Genomic DNA, 19,414 nt, shown 5'->3' with positions numbered 1-19,414 from the left:
AACTAAAAATATGAAGAATGTCTTCAACAATCAAAAACCATTTGAACGTTGTCACCAAGAAAAAGTTCAACGATCAAACCATTTACACCATATTTAGATGAAGAAGTTTAAGATTACTAAGAAATTTTAAAATGACAAAAATTGAAATGACATGATTTTATTTTCTAGCATTTGTGAATTTTCTTGTTTGGTTAATCTAAAAGAACAATAAAATTGAATAAAGAATTTGTTATTTTTACGCTCTCAATCATAGAAATTGGATAATGACACATATTTACATGAAATTTAAACTTGAGAATTAGAGTCCCAAATTCCAAGTTTTTTTTTCCATTCTAAATTCCTATGTTTATGAATCCAAATAAGAGAATTGGTGCATGTCAATTTATAAATTCTGACTTTATTCAATTTTTTAAGTTTATTTCCATCGTCCAAACATAGTGTTATAGTTTCACTTTACGAAAATTTTAATAGCCACACGCATAGCATATAAAGTCGGGCAACCGTGTGCTCTCAACAAAACACACCTGTATTTTGGCGTCCCCAGCCGACCTCACTAATCCCACCGCTTTGTGAGAGCAGCCGAAGATTAGGATGTCGATGCCCTCGTCAAACAATACGACAGTGGAAAGCAATATGAGAGTGGAAGAAAATGACCATAAGATTAGGATGCCGATGCCCTTCTCAAACAAAAACTGTTAAACCCACCAGGGTATTTTGGTATTCTGCCTAGATAACACATCAGACAGGAGGAGTACATGCATTGTCTTTCCAAAGGTGCAGTAATTTATAACCAGAGGAGATGAGGGTACATGTTACTAATGCGGTCGACTGGTTTGATCGCTTACAGCATTTCGGGAATTTATAAGCCAGTAGGGCAGGTCATCCATGTGTCTTCATTCATTTCACAGACTCACGTACGTTCTCTAAGACGGTCAAACCCGTATGCGTTTGACGTCGGTTTCAGGAACACTTGCATCATTACCATTCCCCCCGACTGAAGTAGATGCTTGCCCTCGAACCTGCATAAACAATCACGCCATTGTCAGTTACTTCTTTGTTGTTAACCTATCTTTGCAATTACATAAAATGTTATAACTCCTTTATCAAATGTTCTAATAGTATACTTCTTAAGCACATTTCCAAAATTGAAAACTAACAGAATTTGATATTTTCGGTTTTGTTGGAAAGTGGTTCAGCTGCTGCAGGTCGTATCCTTAGCTTTCTGGCTTTGGTTAGCAAAAAGCAACCTTCTTGATTTTCTATATGTTTCTGAGTTAAGAAACTTCCACGAGGTGAACCTCTATAATTTGATCGTCTTCAAGTGCCCAACTTTCGCAGTTGATTAAGGAATCTGATTCTATTAGAATCTGATGAAAACACGTTTTTTTCCCTAATTGCCTAAGTAATCTGAATCTCCATATGCCAACAACTATGTATCTATCTAATCCACTTGGATGTTGAACATTTATGAGACGCGAACTTACAGTTTCATCAGGAACAACTGCATATCTCTCCGATGGTGATACCCAAGTTTTCCCTGTTCAAAAGAAGCAGAACAATAAACACAAAATCCAAAGCTATCAATAACGAACTCTTCAAGTCACCATAATATATTTATACATAATATATTATACAGGAGAGGTTGCAAGTGAGGATGTGACACACAAGGAAGGGAGTATCCGCACCTGTAGATGGATCAACTTTTGAAGATTCTATTTGTTGCCCGGTAGATCCATCAACACTCAAAGACTCTATAATCTTTGGAACATTCCTTCAGTACAAAATGTTTGTACATCATCAGTTTTGGGATTCCATAAATGATTTTTTTTTTCTTTTTATAGACACACAGAGCAATCTTATTGAGAGTGCACCAGTTACATATGATTCCAAGAAATAAATTCCCCTAAATAGCTAACAGCCTTAATTAAGCTAAAACTGCGCATAACCAGGCCTATATTAACGACAATATCAATAAGCTAAATGAGTATAATTTGGTCAAGATATTCATGATTTCGTAAACCAATTTTGGATGCTATATGTGGTGATTCAGAAATCTATAAGCACCATGTATTGTTGCTTTACTAATGTTCCCAAGAGCTTAAGTCCCAAATTCTAACATATATTAAACAGATATATGGTATAGGAATTCAAATAAATAGATCAAAATTACCGATCAACAGATTCCCCATGCCCAAGCTGTCCATTTGTACCTCTCCCCCAGGAGAACACATTTTGTCTTTCAGTAACAGCAAGTGTGTGTCTCCATCCACAAGATATTTGAACTACTTTCTGCCACAATGCAAGATGGATCATTAGATTCATTACCAAAAAAATTCTACCAGATGACAAGTCGAAAGAAGATAATCTCCACTGAACAGAATATTACAGAAATGAGAAGGTACCTGCTCATGAGGAAATTTAACTTGCACAGGAAAACAGTGATCAATGTTGTCACCCGCTCCAACTTGTCCAAACTGTCCACAAAATAGAAAAAGGTAAGTAACGAACCAGAAGGGAAATGGGGAACTGACTTGCTATTTGATAATAAGATGAAGTGACAGAAAAGTAAAAGCTTCAAAGGGAAAGGAAAAGAAAAATTATTCATGAACCAGGAAAAATTATTTATAAGTGAAATTAAGGGAACAGAAACCAGAAACCTTATTCCAACCCCAGCCATAGAGTATTCCGTCAGATGTGAGTGCCATGGTATGCCTCCAACCGCCAGATGTCTGGTAAGATACAAGCCAAAAAAGTTTTAACACAAAGGACTGAAATCAACAGTTGCTTCTATCATATCCAAGTGAATTCCTATCCAACGCCAATTACTCTTAACAATGCTTCATATGTCTATTAGCATGAGTCAGTGCATAATCTAGCAGAGGAAATATATTTCCTGAAGTAAGTTCAATGAAATTAATCCACATTCAGAATTATGTGCAAACAGAGACACACACACACACAAAGTATACCGCTTTAGCCTTTGTTTTTCTTTAGGTAGCAAGGAACAATAGGTGGCCAATGGTTGTAGAACCTAAACATTGTGACCCTCATCCCCTGCAGATGCACAAGGGACAGATATAGTTTGAGATGCATGTGTTGGGCACTATTGTGGAGTGGTCAGGTCCCCAAAGAAGAGGTTACTGTTAATGTGGAGCGTATTCGATTGTATCATTAACTTACTCATACATTTGATTGTTCCATCATCGTATTTGTGTCTATCTATCCACCTCCAAGGTAGGTATTGACATTATTGAATAGAAACTCCTCAATCATCTATATATGTCACAGTAATGGGTTTATGTTATCCAGTTCATCAGTTAGTGATAAATCTAAAACAAGAAGGGTTTTTGACTCGTGTACAGGCTCGACCCTACCAAAAAGATAACAATCAGTAAGAGAATAATGTTTGGCAATGCACCCAATAGCCTATTCCCTACAAGGACCTTGGAAATGTTTCAACTTTCTAACTTATAAACGGTTCATAATGTTGAATGGCAGGTTCAGATCTCTTGATCTGAAAACAACACGATGTACTGCTAGATTGTGATACAAACCAGCAAGAAGTCTCATTAAGGAATATCTTTAATGAAGATGCCAGCTAAACCAGCTGCAAAGTATGTTCTTGTGGGAAATGGACCGAATGGTTTATACTTCCCGTCAGTAGCTCATAGACCTATGGACCTTCAAAAACCATAAAACAAACGTATCTTCTTGTGGGAAATGGACTAAATATCTATTTCTGGAGAAACTAGAATATTGAAGAATTGTCTAATTTTAGAGCAGCATCCTGCAGAATTAACTTTCACCCATTCTAACTCTCGCTGCCCAAACCATTTCACTACTCTCCATTCTATATTTGTTCAGTAAGCTCCATCCAATGTGATCAAATAATATAGAACTGAAATTGTTAAAAATTATGGCATGGGCATCATTCAACACCGGCCAAAATTGATTTTAGAATGGTGACAGATCAACATATATGATAAAATTGTCCTGCTTTCTAATGAGTTGTCTCTAAATCTGTGATTGGGCAAAGATGTCATCTCAAATTAGTACATGTCCATGCCAACCAGTCTGAAAAAAATTGTCCGCAAGACAATTCGACTCGTCTGAATGAGCTGGAAATCATCTGGACACATCTTCCAGTAGGTTTTTTGTTTTTCGTTAAAGTATTACGGGATAGCTTTTAGTAATACCGGATTTGTTAGATTGACTATTAGACAATCTTTGGACCCTAAAAATCTTGAGCAGTTAGGGAATGGGCCAACAAAGACAGATCAATCCCATGTAGTTGCAATTTAACAAATAATACAGGTGTAGAGAAGATAGATTTCAAGCTCAAGATCTCATGATATAAGAGCTCTGATACCATACGTGACAACGGCAGATGCCACAAAGGAATGAGAAAACAATAATACCAAATTAACAAAAGACAAGGCAGGAAACTTAACTCAAAACTAGCACCAAAGTTGCTTATATCTTTATACAAATCAATGAAGCATTATATCAGAGTCTAAAAGCTAAGAGATCACCTCACAAATAAATTTGTCACTCAAGGCTTCTAGCTTGTGAGGAACAAGGTGGTCCTCAAAATCCCCATGCCCTAGCTGACCATATTTGCTCCAACCATATGTGTACAATCGACCCGATGAGGAAATAGATATCGTGTGCCTCCACCCACACGCAACCATAACCATCTTCTCACTCTGCATTTTTAGAAGTCACAAATTGATCTGTTAAGCAATTGAGAAAGCAAAGGCAATAGAGGGATTTTAACCAAGTAGATTTGAATGAAAATAGGACATTTGCAAATATCAACCTTATAATATAAGAATCTAGCATAAATATACCCCTATGGTTTGATGAGAGGAGTTTTCACGTGTCGCGTTATTAGAGTTTTGTAAAAAATACTAAATAAAAGCCTCCAACTACAACCTGTGAGGGTGCAGATATATATCATCACATCCCATAACACCTAAAAATGAATTATTAGGGTATACTTGGTAATATTTTCGTTTTGGTTTTGCTTAAAGATAGAGAAGAAAATGAGGGGAGAGAGATAAGGATGATGGATGTGAATGGGAAAGATAAAACGTCTGTGACCTAAACAGCCGTGAGATTAATACACAATTTAAATAGTTTTTTTTTTTTTTTTTAATTTAGTTCCATCTATTCTCCCTCGTTTCTATTTTCCCCACCATCAGATTCCCTTTCTCCTGAATGTTTCCCCTTGTTAAATTAGAAAGGGAAAACCAAAAACCAAAAACCCAAACATTTTATAATGAGGCCATTAACTGTCTAAATTGTTTACTTTGTACCAAAAAACTGAGCTCCTCTCTCATATTTTCAATTCACATAGATTTCACCAATAGTCTGCCACCTCATATAAGTGATAGGCTCAAGCATATCTTTTGGTTCCTCTATTGTAGCATAAATTCAAAATAAACCTCATAAACCCTCAAGGTTCTATTCTTTTTGATAAGCAGATCCCTTAATAATAATAGTTATATCAGTAAACTATTCTTGGGTAAGCCATTCACTTAAGGATGCTATATGGAACCCAACGTTTTAAAAAAACTATATTGAGACTAGCCTATGCATTTATTTTGGGCGGGGATATGAAGAAAATGCCTCTGCCAAGCGAGAGTGAGATAGACTAGCCTAAGGGTTTGGGAGGTGAGCCTGAGGCATTGCCGAGGCGCCACCTACGCGCTTTAATTCTTCTTTTTTAAACAGCCCAAACCCAAAACGACGTTATTTTGGGGCAGGGTTTTTATAAAACTCGAAACTCTTTTGTCTTCTCCCACCTTTCTTTACTTCAAAATTCCCAGACTCAAGCCGACGCTGCTAATCTCCAATCTCACCCGTCAATTTCCCACAAGTTTACAACAAATGTTTAGTTTTAAATTTAAGGTTAGGGTTTCTCACCATTGAGGTTTATGAAAAATTGAGAATTCATGCTAATTTTATGTTTCTAACTTGGTTTCTATTAGTTTATTGTATTTTTTATATACTTATGTATATTAAAGTATTATAATAATTTCAAGTACCGTGAGGCGAGGCTATCCATGGATTGCCTTGGCTTCGCCTTCTCTTTTTAAAACATTGATGGAACCATAGAGTACAGTGATCAGGTATATTCTAAGGGCAGGCTGTCACCTTCCAAAACACGATTTCCAGTTGAAATCTGTCTGGAACAATACTTCCCGTTGACACCATCCCTAATCATATAGCTTTCCAGCTAAAGGGGCAACTTGTGTTTCTGTTGCCTATAAAAGCAGAGCCTGCTTTGACAATACTAGACAACAAAGCACATCCATTAGATGGAGCCCTGGCACGGATGCTGAAGCACCACATTATCTCTCTTCCAAAGCCTAATCTCTAATCCTTTATGAACCTCCCCGATTACTTAGTTTCAAGACAACGCCACTTTGAAAGATCCAATTCTCATCTGTAATTTCAACGTAGTACAGATGCAGAAAGAAAGGAAAACAATCTAATGAACACAATATGCATTGTTGGGGGGGCTATTACATTGTCTGATGGTAAATTGTCCCCAAAATTGTGCAAATTCTATTTGTACCTTAAGGTCATAAACTATACTAAAATACCCCAACGCAGGGCTTACCGTCAGATTTCTAACAAAGCAATCCAATATTCCGTTAGATAATCACATGATGGGCGCTCGTCTCACTTTTGAGGCAAATTTTGACCATTCACGAACTTGCCCAACCCCCAAAATCTCCAAATTCCATCTTTTTCTTCCCTTCACTTTTGCTTAATTTTAGACAGCATAAACCCTACTTAGAGATGTTGGGGTTCAAGGGGTAGATGGAAGTTTACGCTTCTGTTAACAATATTCGGTTTCAGATCACATTTACTTGATATCATAAATGATGGCCAAAATCAGAATAAAATAAACAGCACCAGATCTTAAGACTTACATTAACCATAGAAACCCTCTCCGGAACCATGCGATCGTTCCTATCGCCTAGGCCCAAGTTTCCATATCGGCCCCAGCCCCATCCATAGAGCGACCCATCTTCTGTGACAGCTGCAGTATGTTCAGCACCAGCAGCAACCATTTTGACAGATAACCCCTGCAACAAGATATGAAAAAACTCATTGGATAACCATTTCAGGGAGGTAGGCCAAAACAGTAATTTGCAGGAAGATAAAATAAACCGAAATGACATAAACTTGAATTACAACAGATTGGTGACAGAGGTATCCAATCAAAGCTCCCAATTACTGAAGGACGATTACAAGAAAGAAAGGAACATCCCTAAATTTATTTAACAGTGAATCACATAAGAAAGTGAAAATCTTATTCTTGCCCCTACAAAAGTTACTTCTCCACCTTGTCTTAAATTTTTTTTTTTATTGTTTACATCCAAAAATTAGTCAAATGTCACGCTCAGAAGAGTATTTGCATTCTTAAAAACCCCAACACCCATGTCATCCACAACCATAAAAAAATACCAATTTCTATGCAAAATGAACTTGGATCCAAACAGTACCTAACCCAAGGTTCCAACTTGTGCTATAAAAAGTAAAGCAATGGGAGCTCAATATTGACAAGTCACCAATCTAAGAGTAAAATGTGCAAGAACACTGATCCTAAACCTGAAAGTAACAAAACTACGATATGCAACCCGACTAGACATTTGGGCTTTTAAGAATACTCCAGACTATGAGGCAGTGATGGTCAGACTGAGGTTTGATTAACATTTAAAAGTGAAAAAATTGAAAGTCTAAAGTGATTGCCTACTAATTGTCAGTTAACAAATAACGGATGCGTGACATGGGATGAGAAAACGGATGCCAATCAAAAGTTTGAAAAGAGATTCAGCATATCTCTCAAGAAGATAATGTCAAATCAGATCAATTGGCATCTTCAGCCCAAAGGCTTGATATATCTTGATCAGCATAATTCCAATATTAGTGTTATAAAGGGAGTCATCAAAGAAAATAATGAAGCAACATGCTGGATGGATCTGGTTATTAAAGATCTTGAAAGCTGAATGAAGTAAAAAGGGGAAAACAAAAATTAGTGTCTAGAAAACTCAAGCCTTGGAAAAAATGATCCTTCCAGCAATTGGAGTAAGTTGCATGAACTACTCAGTTTGCTGCCCGCATAAAAAATTCGACCAACACAGAGAAAATAAAATGGAGAAAAATATTGTTGATTCTCTCCGCTTTACTTTTGTTAGAAAAATAAGCTTACGGTGGGTTTTAAAGAAAATAATAATTATTGAGTCTCCTCTAAGTGACGAAGCTATGAAAAAATCTGCATTTTACAAGCACACCAATCTTCTAAACCGTTTTATAAAGCTCAAAAATAGGGTCACACTGATTTCTAGCCCGAATGGAAAGTGGAATTGTAAGCATTATCAGGATGAATGCAGCATCTTTTTTTGAAGGATTGGACTGAAGAAAATATGACGACCCTGAGACATTAAATCTATAACTTCTAAAGTTTGTTGTTTAAATTTTGTGTAAAGTTGCAAAAAGTAAAAAGGGGAAAACAAAAATTAGAAGCATATTAACCATACAAAATGTTGTCCTCGAATCAAATTTTTTGGTGTCATTACTGACATGAATTTAGGAGAGCGAGAAAAAGGCCTCTTCCACTTTTGAATGTCACCCATCAAGCATCACATATCCCACTGTCAACAGTGGAATCTCCACACACGCTTGGCTCAGTAAAGCTATGTACCATTTTACTTTGTTTTCTGCCCAACGTCACAATTAATTAGACGGTATCTCCTCCCTTCTCATAAGAACTCTCTCATCAATTTATCTAAAGTGGCGATTTTCACACTTCTATTTTGTAAACTAGCGATCCTCCTCCTTAATTTTATGCTTTGATAATTCAACAGAACCAAGGACATGAAATAGAGTACAAAGTAGGAGTACAAAAGCACTGCCCTTTCTCTAAGATCATATCCCCTACTTGACATCAAAGTTTCCTTCCACCCATCCAATCTTTTCTCACTTTTTCTACCTCTAGTTCCCAAAAAAAAAAAACTTAAGAATAAGGGTTACCCCTAATAGGGGAACCCCAATTCTTTCTTCAAAGTTGAAGCACACGAACACCTAAGGGCCCAAGTTCTGTGTCTCCTAAATTTACTTAATTTTAAGTGTAAGAGATTAAGACCTAACAGGAAATCAGAAACAATGTAACTAAAATACCTGAAACGCTTGAATTTTCTGTGGCACAAGAGAGTCTTCTGTGGTACCAAGACCAAGTTGACCATTTTGATTCCGCCCCCAACTTGAACAAAATGTGCACCAAAAACAAATCATTAGATCAATATTTGTATAACCCGCATGAATCACAGGTGTGGGAAAGACAAGGGCGTCGGGACAAAAAAGAATATCGTAAAGGAGATATACCATGACAGAAAACTATTGTACGCGACATTGTAACTTAGAAAGCAAGTTACAATTTTAAAAATAGAATTGAGAGAGGGTGGAGAGCGAGAAAGGGTTTTAGAAAGCACAACTAACCTTTGCACCTCACCTTCCATCGTCACTGCCAAACAATGACTATCCCCGCAAGCAATTTGCCTTATCTTAATACCATGTAATGCTTTTATTGGCTGAGGTGTAAACAAGTCACTAGAATTACCATGACCCAATCTCCCAAAGTCACCCCTGTAAAATAGTAAAAAGACTTCATTCTTAACTTCTTATGAAGCTATAAGAATGCAAGGAAACAAAAACCGAACAATAACATAACTCAACTGAATGATGCCCTTATTACAAATACAACCAAACAACGATAATCTTTCTCATTGACGCATGACATATCTCACTGCTCTATGAGAATTATTCAAACCTTAACACAATATATTCTTATATTTACATCAATAATAACGACATCAATAAAATAAAAGTGTGAAACCAAACAGGAATGGAAGCATGAGCACTGGCGCCTATAGAACGTTGCGGTTATGATTGTAATCTTCAGAAGATAGCGAGCAATATATTATATACCAAGTTTTTAAAAACAGGCAAACACAAAAAGAACGCACTGGAAAAAAAAAACACAAACTTGGAAGATATAGAACAAACCATCCCCAACTATAAACTTCCGAACGAGAGTTGGAGTAAGCAATTGTATGATCAGCTCCACAAGTAACAGACGCTATTTCATGGCCGTCCAGTGCGCTCAAATGCGTAGGTAAAAGTCGGTCCTCGGCATCACCATGGCCTAACTGCCCATCCTCTCCTCGTCCCCAGGAGCAAAACACATTTTCAGCTGCACATTACCGACAAAACCATTACTTGTCCATGATTTGCAGGAGGATGACACCGAACAAGTTAAGAAGTAACGGCAATTAGCTAGGATATAAATTAAGCAATCAAATCAACCAGAAGGATTGGTTTTTGGTGGTGGGGATTAGAATTCGGATTTATGAAACAAACAAACAACTAGTAATAAAATCTTACAGAGAAGAGCAACAGAGTGACTGGCACCGGCGGAGATGAGAAGAACGCGGCGAATTGGAGTTGGAGGAGCAGAGACTACTACTTCGCTCCCTCCCGCTACCTCCTCCTCTGCCATTTTCGCAATCTCTCGGGCGGACGACGGACTTCCAAATTCCCACAAAATAATAAATATCTATGTAATTATGTAATCTAAAGAGAGAGTTGGGCCTGTGGGAGTTTAACTGTAATGAGGTGGGTGGAGTGGTTAGGAATGATGAATTGCTTGTCCAGAAAAAAGTGAAAATTAATTAACTCTGTGAAGCAAAGAAGGAGGTGGTGGGATGGTGGGGTGGTAAATACTAACTAGTCCTCCACCCAGAATAGTCCCGACTGAATAATTACAGTGGAAGGGATAGGACATGTGCCCTTCAATCAGCGAGCTTAATCCGGGGGCTAGTAGTACGCAGTACTATTTTGAGTTGCTCCTCCTAACCTGTACGGGATGATTGAATTTTGAACCAAACGGAGAATGCAAGGGGAGAAGAGGAGAGAAGAGGAGGAAATCGTAAATAATGGTGCGGAACGGATGCATCGGCATTCATTGCGGCGGGGCCCATCTATTTGCCTTCTCAACCACATGTCTGTCTCTCTGTCCACTCGTTTACCGTCTTCCTTCATCCGCTTTCACATATGATCACGAGGCGTTAGACGTGCGATACAAGTTGGCAACTCCACTCCAATAACTATAATTAAACCCCAAATCGAAAATTTACACGACGGTTACCTATAACCATGAAATACGTAAAATTTAATGCTTGAAACCGAATCATTTAGATCTGTTACTTGTGGGGAGCGGATTTGACTGATTAAATAAAAAATAAAAAGAAATAAGTGAAATGGCATGGCTGCCAAACAAACACTACATATTTTTTGGACTATTGAATTGTAGTTGGAGCTTCAGAAACTCAAACCAAACAATCCTCGATCGATCGATCCCATACGTCGGGGCATATAGCTGGTTGTTTGCTGCAACACAATACTTGCATTATCATTTGCAGTATTTTTGCATGTCGTCCTCGTCATTTTTGTACGTAAGTTCAGTAGAGAAAGCAGATTTTTCTGACCAAAAAAGTAGAGAAAGCAGATTTAACCTTTTACAAGACAGGTGTTGACTCCATAAAGCTTTAGCCTTTTATATCTTGATTGCTTTCCCACTGCCGGTTTCCCAACAAATTGCCAATCAATAAAACTCCACCTTCTTTGACCAGATATTTTGAAAGAGTTAAAAAAACAGAGGTAAAGCTGTAAAGATTAAATTTATTGGTAAAATTTTGTAAATATGTAGAAATTATGATTGAATTTTAAACATTAATAAACGTGTTCATTTTTAATGGCGCACATCATTAATTTACAGGTTTTGTCTCCAACTTTAATCTTCCAAGCAATACCCAAAACTATATATATGAGATTAAATTTATAGATAATTTTTTATGAACTAAATGACATAAAAGTTAATTATTAACTTATTACTTAAACTAAATCAAATTAAAGCAAGTTGTGACATGCTTTATTTTTTTTAACCTCGTATTAAGTTACCGACTACTATATGGGGGTTCCTTATTTTCTCATAAAACCATCTAATCTAACTAACTCATGCCCATTTGATGAAATCTAAACTCCAGAATATTTCCCAAAGTATGAGACACCAATTTTAATAATTAAATTGAATAATTTTAATAATTAAATTGAATAGTGAGAAGCGGCCACTACAAGTGCATACGCCCTCCATTTGCGAAAATAGACGAGTATATTTAAGAGGGGTTTGAGAGAAAAAGAGCAATATTTTTAGAAAATTGTTATTGACATTTCAAATTTCTCATTCTACACTCAAAACTTTTTATATTTAGAAAGAAAAATACACTTATAAGAAGTGTAGAATGAAATTTTTGAAGTGCCAATAACATTTCCCTATTTTTAATCCAATACTTAGATCCCTTCTTGGCCATCTGATTCCATGACTTCGATTGAATCATCAGCGGTTTGACTGTAATTAACCATTGTTATGTGGTTAGATTTTAAGTCTTAAATCTGTTCATGATTGTTCTATTTATCCGTCGTCGTTCTGGGAAAATTTTTAGGTGTACCGGGTACACCAAATTTTTTTGGTGTACCCTCACTCATTAGAATTTTTTTGGTGTACAAAAAGTGAGGGTGCACCAAATTTTTTTGGTGCACCCTCACCATTATGAGTGAGGGTACACCAAAAAAATTTGGTGTGCCGGGTACACCGAAAAATTACTCGTCGTTCTGTATTTCTTTTTTATGTTCATTATTTTTCTTTTCTTTTTAGTTACTTGGTAGTTATTGCAAATGGAGATTACCTTCTAAGACATCAGTACTTGTTAAGAGAAGTTGGCTATGGGTGGGGTAGTTTTGACATTTTAACAGTCCGTATCTGGACTAAATAAAGAAGAAATATTTTGTCGCATTCTAATAGAGTGTGGTACAGTTTCAGAGAAAAGGAGTGGCTCTAGCAAGATTTTGGAAATAGATCATTTCCGAATCTCTTTTTTCAAAACTCACGGATCAAGTAATCTCGATTCTTGAAATTTGATCAAATGGTAAAAAATTATTATAATTTTTAAATTTTTTTACTAACTTCTCTGTTTTTAACCGTTTGATCAAATTTCAATAACTCGAATCACTAGATTCATGGACTTTGGAGGAAGAGATCTGGAGATGATATGTTTCCCTTTAAAATCCCCTAGTCAAGAGTCAATTTTTTTTTGTCAAATAATCAAGAGTCAATTCAACCCACTCAAATAAATAGTAATTGACCATAATGAATAATACTTGTCCAAGTCAATCTTCATTCTTAAGGTACCGTTTGATACGTAGACGGGACGAAACGGGATAGGATGGTACAGGACGAGATAGGACAGGACGGAACGGAGGTTTCATGTTATGTTTGTTACGTGCAACACAAAACGGGGACGATTGTTCCGTTCTGCGTGTGGTATGCGCTGGACAGAACAGAACCAAAGAATTAAATGACTAACTTACTCATGTTCCGTCTATTGTTTAGTACAATGTTTATGCATGGGATGAGATGGGACAATTTATTTATTTTTTTTTTTTTGAATTTCATATTTAAACACATATATGCTTATCTATGACATATTTTTTACACTAGCACATGACTGAAGATATGTTATGCCATGAATTCCGTCATCTTTTATAACAATACCATGATTAGCTTTTGGAGATTGCAGAATAACCAAAACGAAAAACAATGGCAGAGAATTTAGAAAGAGAAAGTGAATGACTAAAGATTGTATTCCTTGAACAATGAATGAATTACAGAAAGAGAGAGGTGTTTATTATTTATACAAGTATTCTTTGCTTCACTCATCAGCTACCAACCATCGCAAATTTGCCAACCTCATTTTGTCTCTTAGCTATTTCATCGAACACTTTGTCCACATTTAAAACCATCACAAACTTGTCAACCTTATACATGCTGACCCAACCATTTATCTCATTTAAATAAGCATCATTCATGATCACCTTGCCATCAGTATAACATGCAAAGAAATTATGGAAAAACCAATGCCACATGGCCTTCCGATTTTTAAACTTGTAAATCAAAGATCTCAATACCTCATGTCTACATTTGGTGGTGTTTGTATTCGTTGACGGCTGCTTGCAGAGGCAAAGAATCTGTAATTCGACGCTCATGTGGACTCTATAGCCCTTAATGTTGATGTTATCACTGGCGTCATATAGTGACCATTGAAAAGGGCTTGAAGCTTTGGCTCCTTCATTACTGAAGTTAAACCCAAACACTACACACTTGTTGGAGTTGCTAAAAAATGGTTTGCTAGTATTGATGTGGGCTACAATTGAAGCGTTCGAGTTCGACTGTGGCTTGACAGACAGAGCTGTGATTTCTCGCAACGATGGTGAGGATGAAAACAACAACGAAACAAAATGGACTTTGACTGGCAATCGAATTCTTGGTTGTTTGCCATCTCCTTCAAGTCTGGGATTCCAATACAAGAATCAGCATGCTAACTTGTAGGCATGAAAGTTAACAAATTCAGTTATTTGCACCAATATATAGATAATAAATAGATTAACATATAACACAAGCTTCACTGTTAGCTAGAAATGAGATTCTTCTATTATACGAAATGTGAGACAGCTGGAAGATTGACAATACCTAATTAATTAAAACCCATAAAACTTTCCACTAAAACACAAAACAAAGAAACAAAACGAGCACGAAAAAAATTGAATCAGAAAAGATTCATCGATTAAAGTAAAAAACTGAGATTTAACAAGCTATCAATTGCATACCTGGGTCAATCTGCAGCACAACAATAGTGGCTCCGTGCTGCTGCGTGCTAGCTGGGTGTAGTCAGCGGCTATGGGAGAGGATGAGGATGAGGAGGAAGGTTACGAGAAGAAAGGCAGCGACAGAGAATGGTTAAGGTTTGTTTTACGATTTGGATAGTAAATATTAAAAAAGATAAGGGGCATTTTTGTCCTAAAAAGTTTTAATTTTGTGTTCCACGGATGTGGAACAAGTCATTACAGGGAAGGGAGGCGGAATGAAAATTCAGCCAAATTTCGTCCTGTGGGACAACGCGTTCCACAGTTTTTGGGCGCACCAAACGTGGGACGAAATGCCTCATCCCAGTGCGTTCTGTCCCGTCCCACGTACTAAAAGGTACCTACTTGAATTGCCTAGTCAATTCGTATTAAAATATTATATTTTTATAAAGTAATAAAAAATATTTTTATTTTTTATTTTGGATAGGATTTTCGTTTTTTTTTTTGTATTTTTAAACCATTTTTAATAATTTTTATTAAGTTAATTAATCTGGACTGTTAATTAATCCAACAACCCAAAATTGGACACGTGGCAAACGATAAGATTTCTGACATGTTGCTCTTTTTTTTTTTGGTCGAAAAACCTGGACCTTTGATTTGGAAATCGAACAGTCTAAATTTGCCACATCACTAGCCGTTAGATTTTAAATTTAAATTTTGTTTACAATTGGAAATCTAGCAGTCCAGAAAACTAGTCGTTGAAAATTCAACGGCCATCGCTAGCCCAAGTCCCGCATCCCGTTAGTGCGCCTGTAGCGAGGGCCCCCTTTGCGTGTTGTCGGGAACGCGCGCCCACGAGTGCGTGTTTACCATTCGCCAATCGCAAAAAAAAAAAAAAAAAATTTAATTCACATGGTTGAAGTCAGGCTAACGTCATGTAGGCTGATTTCTAGGTCAATCCATTATAGGCGGGGCTCAAAATTGGCCTCCACTTTGGGCCAGCTAATTGGATAGGGTGGAGTGGATTTTTGGGTGGCTAAAGGGAAAAATGGGCTATTGCCCAGCTTATTTGTTAGGGTGGACTTGCTCTTAGGTTTTCAACTCTTTCTAATAACAACACTTCCACTGTTGTAAGACCTATTTGGACAAAAGGCAACTCAATATCCTTAAAGGAACAATAATTATTTAAGTGCATCCACCTCTAAATTAAATAGTTCAGGAAATTTATATCAAAGTATTAGTATTTTTTACTTTATAAATACTAAAAATTAATTTTATTTTTAATTTCAAATATAATTTTTAATCGATATCGTCACGCCATTTATCATTTTCTGAAAGTACAATTGTTGTGTATAGATTTTCGAATAAATTTTTAACCAATTTCATCACATCACATGTTACTAACTATTTTGAATCGTTAATGATAAATTTCTGATAAGATTTTTAATGAATCTAGTCGCGCTACGTATCATTATCTATTTAGAATTATTGATGATAGATTTCAATAAGATTTTTAACCAATCAAACGTGCCATGTGGCATTATCTGCAATCTCGTCCATTTTTTTGTTCTATATAACTCATCATCCATCTTTAAAAATCAGAGAACAAAATCAAAATCTCTCATAGTCTTTTCTTATAGTTAATAAATCTTGAGTGCATGAACAACCACCACCATCCCCGTAAACCAAAAACTTTATTGTTAAATAAGTGGCTCGCTCTTGTAAGATACCCGGTTCCCAGCCGAAACCGGTGCCCCTGAGATTTAGGTAAAATCTATCACTTTACGCTTTGGTTGAACACAAAATCTTGATTATTTTGAATTTTAAAACAAAGCGTTTTTGTCAATTATGTGAATCAGGAGGAACCAACTGTAGAGTAGGTCGAAACGCGAACATCTTGTGATCACTTTGCTTCCCTGTCCTCTGATCTCGCTCACATTCACGGTCCTTGTGCTGCCAGTAACAGGTTCCAATTTTAATTTTTGACTGTCAAAATTTTAATATTTTTTACTTTAGTTGTCCTAATTTTACTCAGTTTCCAATTCAGCTTTTCTTTTTTCTTTTACTAAAATCAAGATACTTGTGGCTGTTTTCCCCACGATATCCTGAATTTGATCTGCTTTTTCCACTTCAAAACATAATTCCTCAGTTTTGTTTAATAGATTTGAAATTGATAGAAATGATCTTATTTGTACTATTAATCGTTTTGGCTATTCCGTGAAAATAAATAAGAACTAAAATGATAAAAATATTCTAGATCTAATAAATAATGAGTCAAAATACAAAATTTAAAGGTGTTTTTGTCATTTTATTTCTTATTTACAGAGGTTTTACTCTATGACCAATGTAATTGATGGTGAATAAATTCAGTGACAAAATATATCGATTTTAAATCTCAGGGATCAAAGTGAAAAATTACGCAAATCTTATAGATTATTTTAACTAAAAAGCAAAACAAAAAAATTGTTACTAGTATAAAAAAAAAAATTATTGGTCAAAGTTTTTTTTTTCCACAAAATTCATAACTCATCTTTTAATTTTAAGTGAAATCATATATGATTTTATAATTAAATATATATATATATATATATTAATGTTATTATTGATTGTTTTAAAATTCTTTGATTCTTGCATCCTTACCTAAATAAGACCATCTTTTAAGACATATATTTGAAGTTGGAAGCGACATAACTGCAATCTTAGATTTGCCAACTTTTGATACGGATGGTCGTCATGCGTCGTTACAGTTAGACCTCCCGTCATGCTAAAAGATAAAACAACTTCAAGTTTCTATAATACTTTAAAAGTAGTAACAAAATATTATGAAAGAAATTGTGCAGCTTTTTACCTCTTATTGTCAACATCCTGCTTTAGTATGTAAACCCTAGTACCATGACAATAACGGTGGCTGGAGGCTAAGAAGGATAGAAAGGTGACACCTTTCATCTTGATCACTAGACTCTATAGTTATTTTGTCATTCAAAAACTACCATATCCTCTAGAAAAAATGGGAAAATTAGAATTATGTCTATATTACACTGTCAAAAGATCACTCTAAAGCTCAAAGTACTCCAAAACTCACCGAATATAGGTAGGATGCCAGCTTCACGTTCAAACCTAGCATCATACATCGTCTACCTCATACTTGCGATGACTAATATACTGTTTATCAATCCTCCAATACAGACAACATATGTATTCAGCCAAACCAAAGGGAAGTCAAGGTACTCCCTAGTGGTCACTTGTTAAAATCACACAAAAAACAAAACCAAAATTGTAAGATAAAGATAAAACTTCATTTTCAAATTTAATTGTCCGAAGTGTTTGTGTTTTTATTCGAGCGTGTACCATTTGTTTGAGACAACCCAAAACAAAACAAAAAGTCAACTCACTCACCATGAATAAGTTGTAGTACACGGATAGAAACAGTGAAAATTTGACTAACACTGGGCCTCTCACCCAATTTTTGGAATACTTCAATGAGTCGACATGCCTAATAGAGGTGTGCCTAATGGTGATAATGGGGTCACCAATTAGGTTAACAACTATGCATCCATTGATCACCATCAACACACCGAGCAATTTTGCTTGGCAACACATCTGACGAATATTGACTTTCTCTTATCTGTCACACGAAAAATGAGAAAAAACGAATCAAGTTTAAATAATTCATTAAAAAAAAAATAGAATGAGTTTTAAATTACACTTAGCAAGTAATTTGGAACATAACTGACACACCACGAAAAACAAATGTCAAGGTTGAGTCGGCTATGATGGGATAACTAGAGAAACTGGCCAGCGTGAACCGTAGGTGTGCAAAAAAGCAAGTTGCCCTGAAAATGGCACGTTCAATGAAAATTAATTAATTATTGAAATATAACTTATTTGTTCTTCAATTTTAATTTTATTACGGTACTTACTCGAGTATGACCAAACAGATCATCGAAGCTAAACAATGACCTTAGGAGGTTTTCATTTGTTGGAGAGTGCGGCTATAAGCAGAGCAAAGAAAGCTATTTTCTTTTTATAACATAAAAACCCAGTGAACTTCATGTCAACTTTGAACACCTTCTTGATAGTAATAGATTTGTCCTCGATAATTGGATCTATGATACAAGTGCTTATCGGGGACAACTCAATTAATATTAAGAAAGCGTTCAGAGTTGATATGTAGTTCACTATGTTTTTATGTTATAAAAACAAAATAGCTTTCTTTATTCTGTTTATGGCCGCACTCCCTAGCAAACGAAGACATCCCGTTCCAAAGGGTTATCTTTTAGCTTTGATAATCTGTTTGGTTATATTCGATTAAGTATCCTACTGAAATTAAAATTGAAGAATAAAGAAATTGTATTTCAATAATTAAATTCATTTCGTTGAATGTGTCATTTTTGGGGCAACTGGTTGTATTTGTGAGACCATGGTTGACGCTGACGAGTTTCTCCAATTGTCTCGTAGTAGCTAGCTAGCCTTACATTCTTTTTCTCGCGGTGTGGCTGGTATGGTCCAAACTATCTGCTGAGTGTAATTTACAACTTATTCAAATTTTTTAATAAAGTATTTAAACTTAGTTTTTTCTCTTTTTTCGTCTAACATGTCAGCGAATGTCAATATTCGTAAGAAGTGTAGCCAAGCAAAACTG

At 35.9% G+C, this 19,414-nt stretch overlaps 1 protein-coding gene across 1 annotated transcript; it reads right to left on the bottom strand.

The window, feature by feature from the left end:
* Positions 1-640: 640 nt before the first annotated feature.
* Positions 641-10,905, bottom strand: LOC103942235 (ultraviolet-B receptor UVR8). The gene is made up of 12 exons (XM_048583451.1): positions 10,459-10,905; positions 10,081-10,267; positions 9,514-9,660; positions 9,196-9,277; positions 6,945-7,100; positions 4,533-4,706; positions 2,658-2,729; positions 2,403-2,474; positions 2,171-2,289; positions 1,686-1,771; positions 1,485-1,537; positions 641-1,019 (listed from the first exon to the last, which is right to left on the bottom strand). Exons 1-12 carry the CDS (start codon positions 10,571-10,573, stop codon positions 933-935), a joined length of 1,350 nt encoding a protein of 449 aa, XP_048439408.1. The 5' UTR covers positions 10,574-10,905; the 3' UTR covers positions 641-932.
* Positions 10,906-19,414: the final 8,509 nt, after the last annotated feature.

Source organism: the organism of the source record quoted next, unplaced genomic scaffold (genome assembly GCF_019419815.1).
Source record: "Pyrus x bretschneideri cultivar Hongxiangsu unplaced genomic scaffold, Pyrus_bretschneideri_v1 Contig1, whole genome shotgun sequence".
In the NCBI taxonomy this organism is placed as follows: domain Eukaryota; kingdom Viridiplantae; phylum Streptophyta; class Magnoliopsida; order Rosales; family Rosaceae; genus Pyrus; species Pyrus x bretschneideri.
This window is presented reverse-complemented; position numbering and strand designations above follow the sequence as displayed.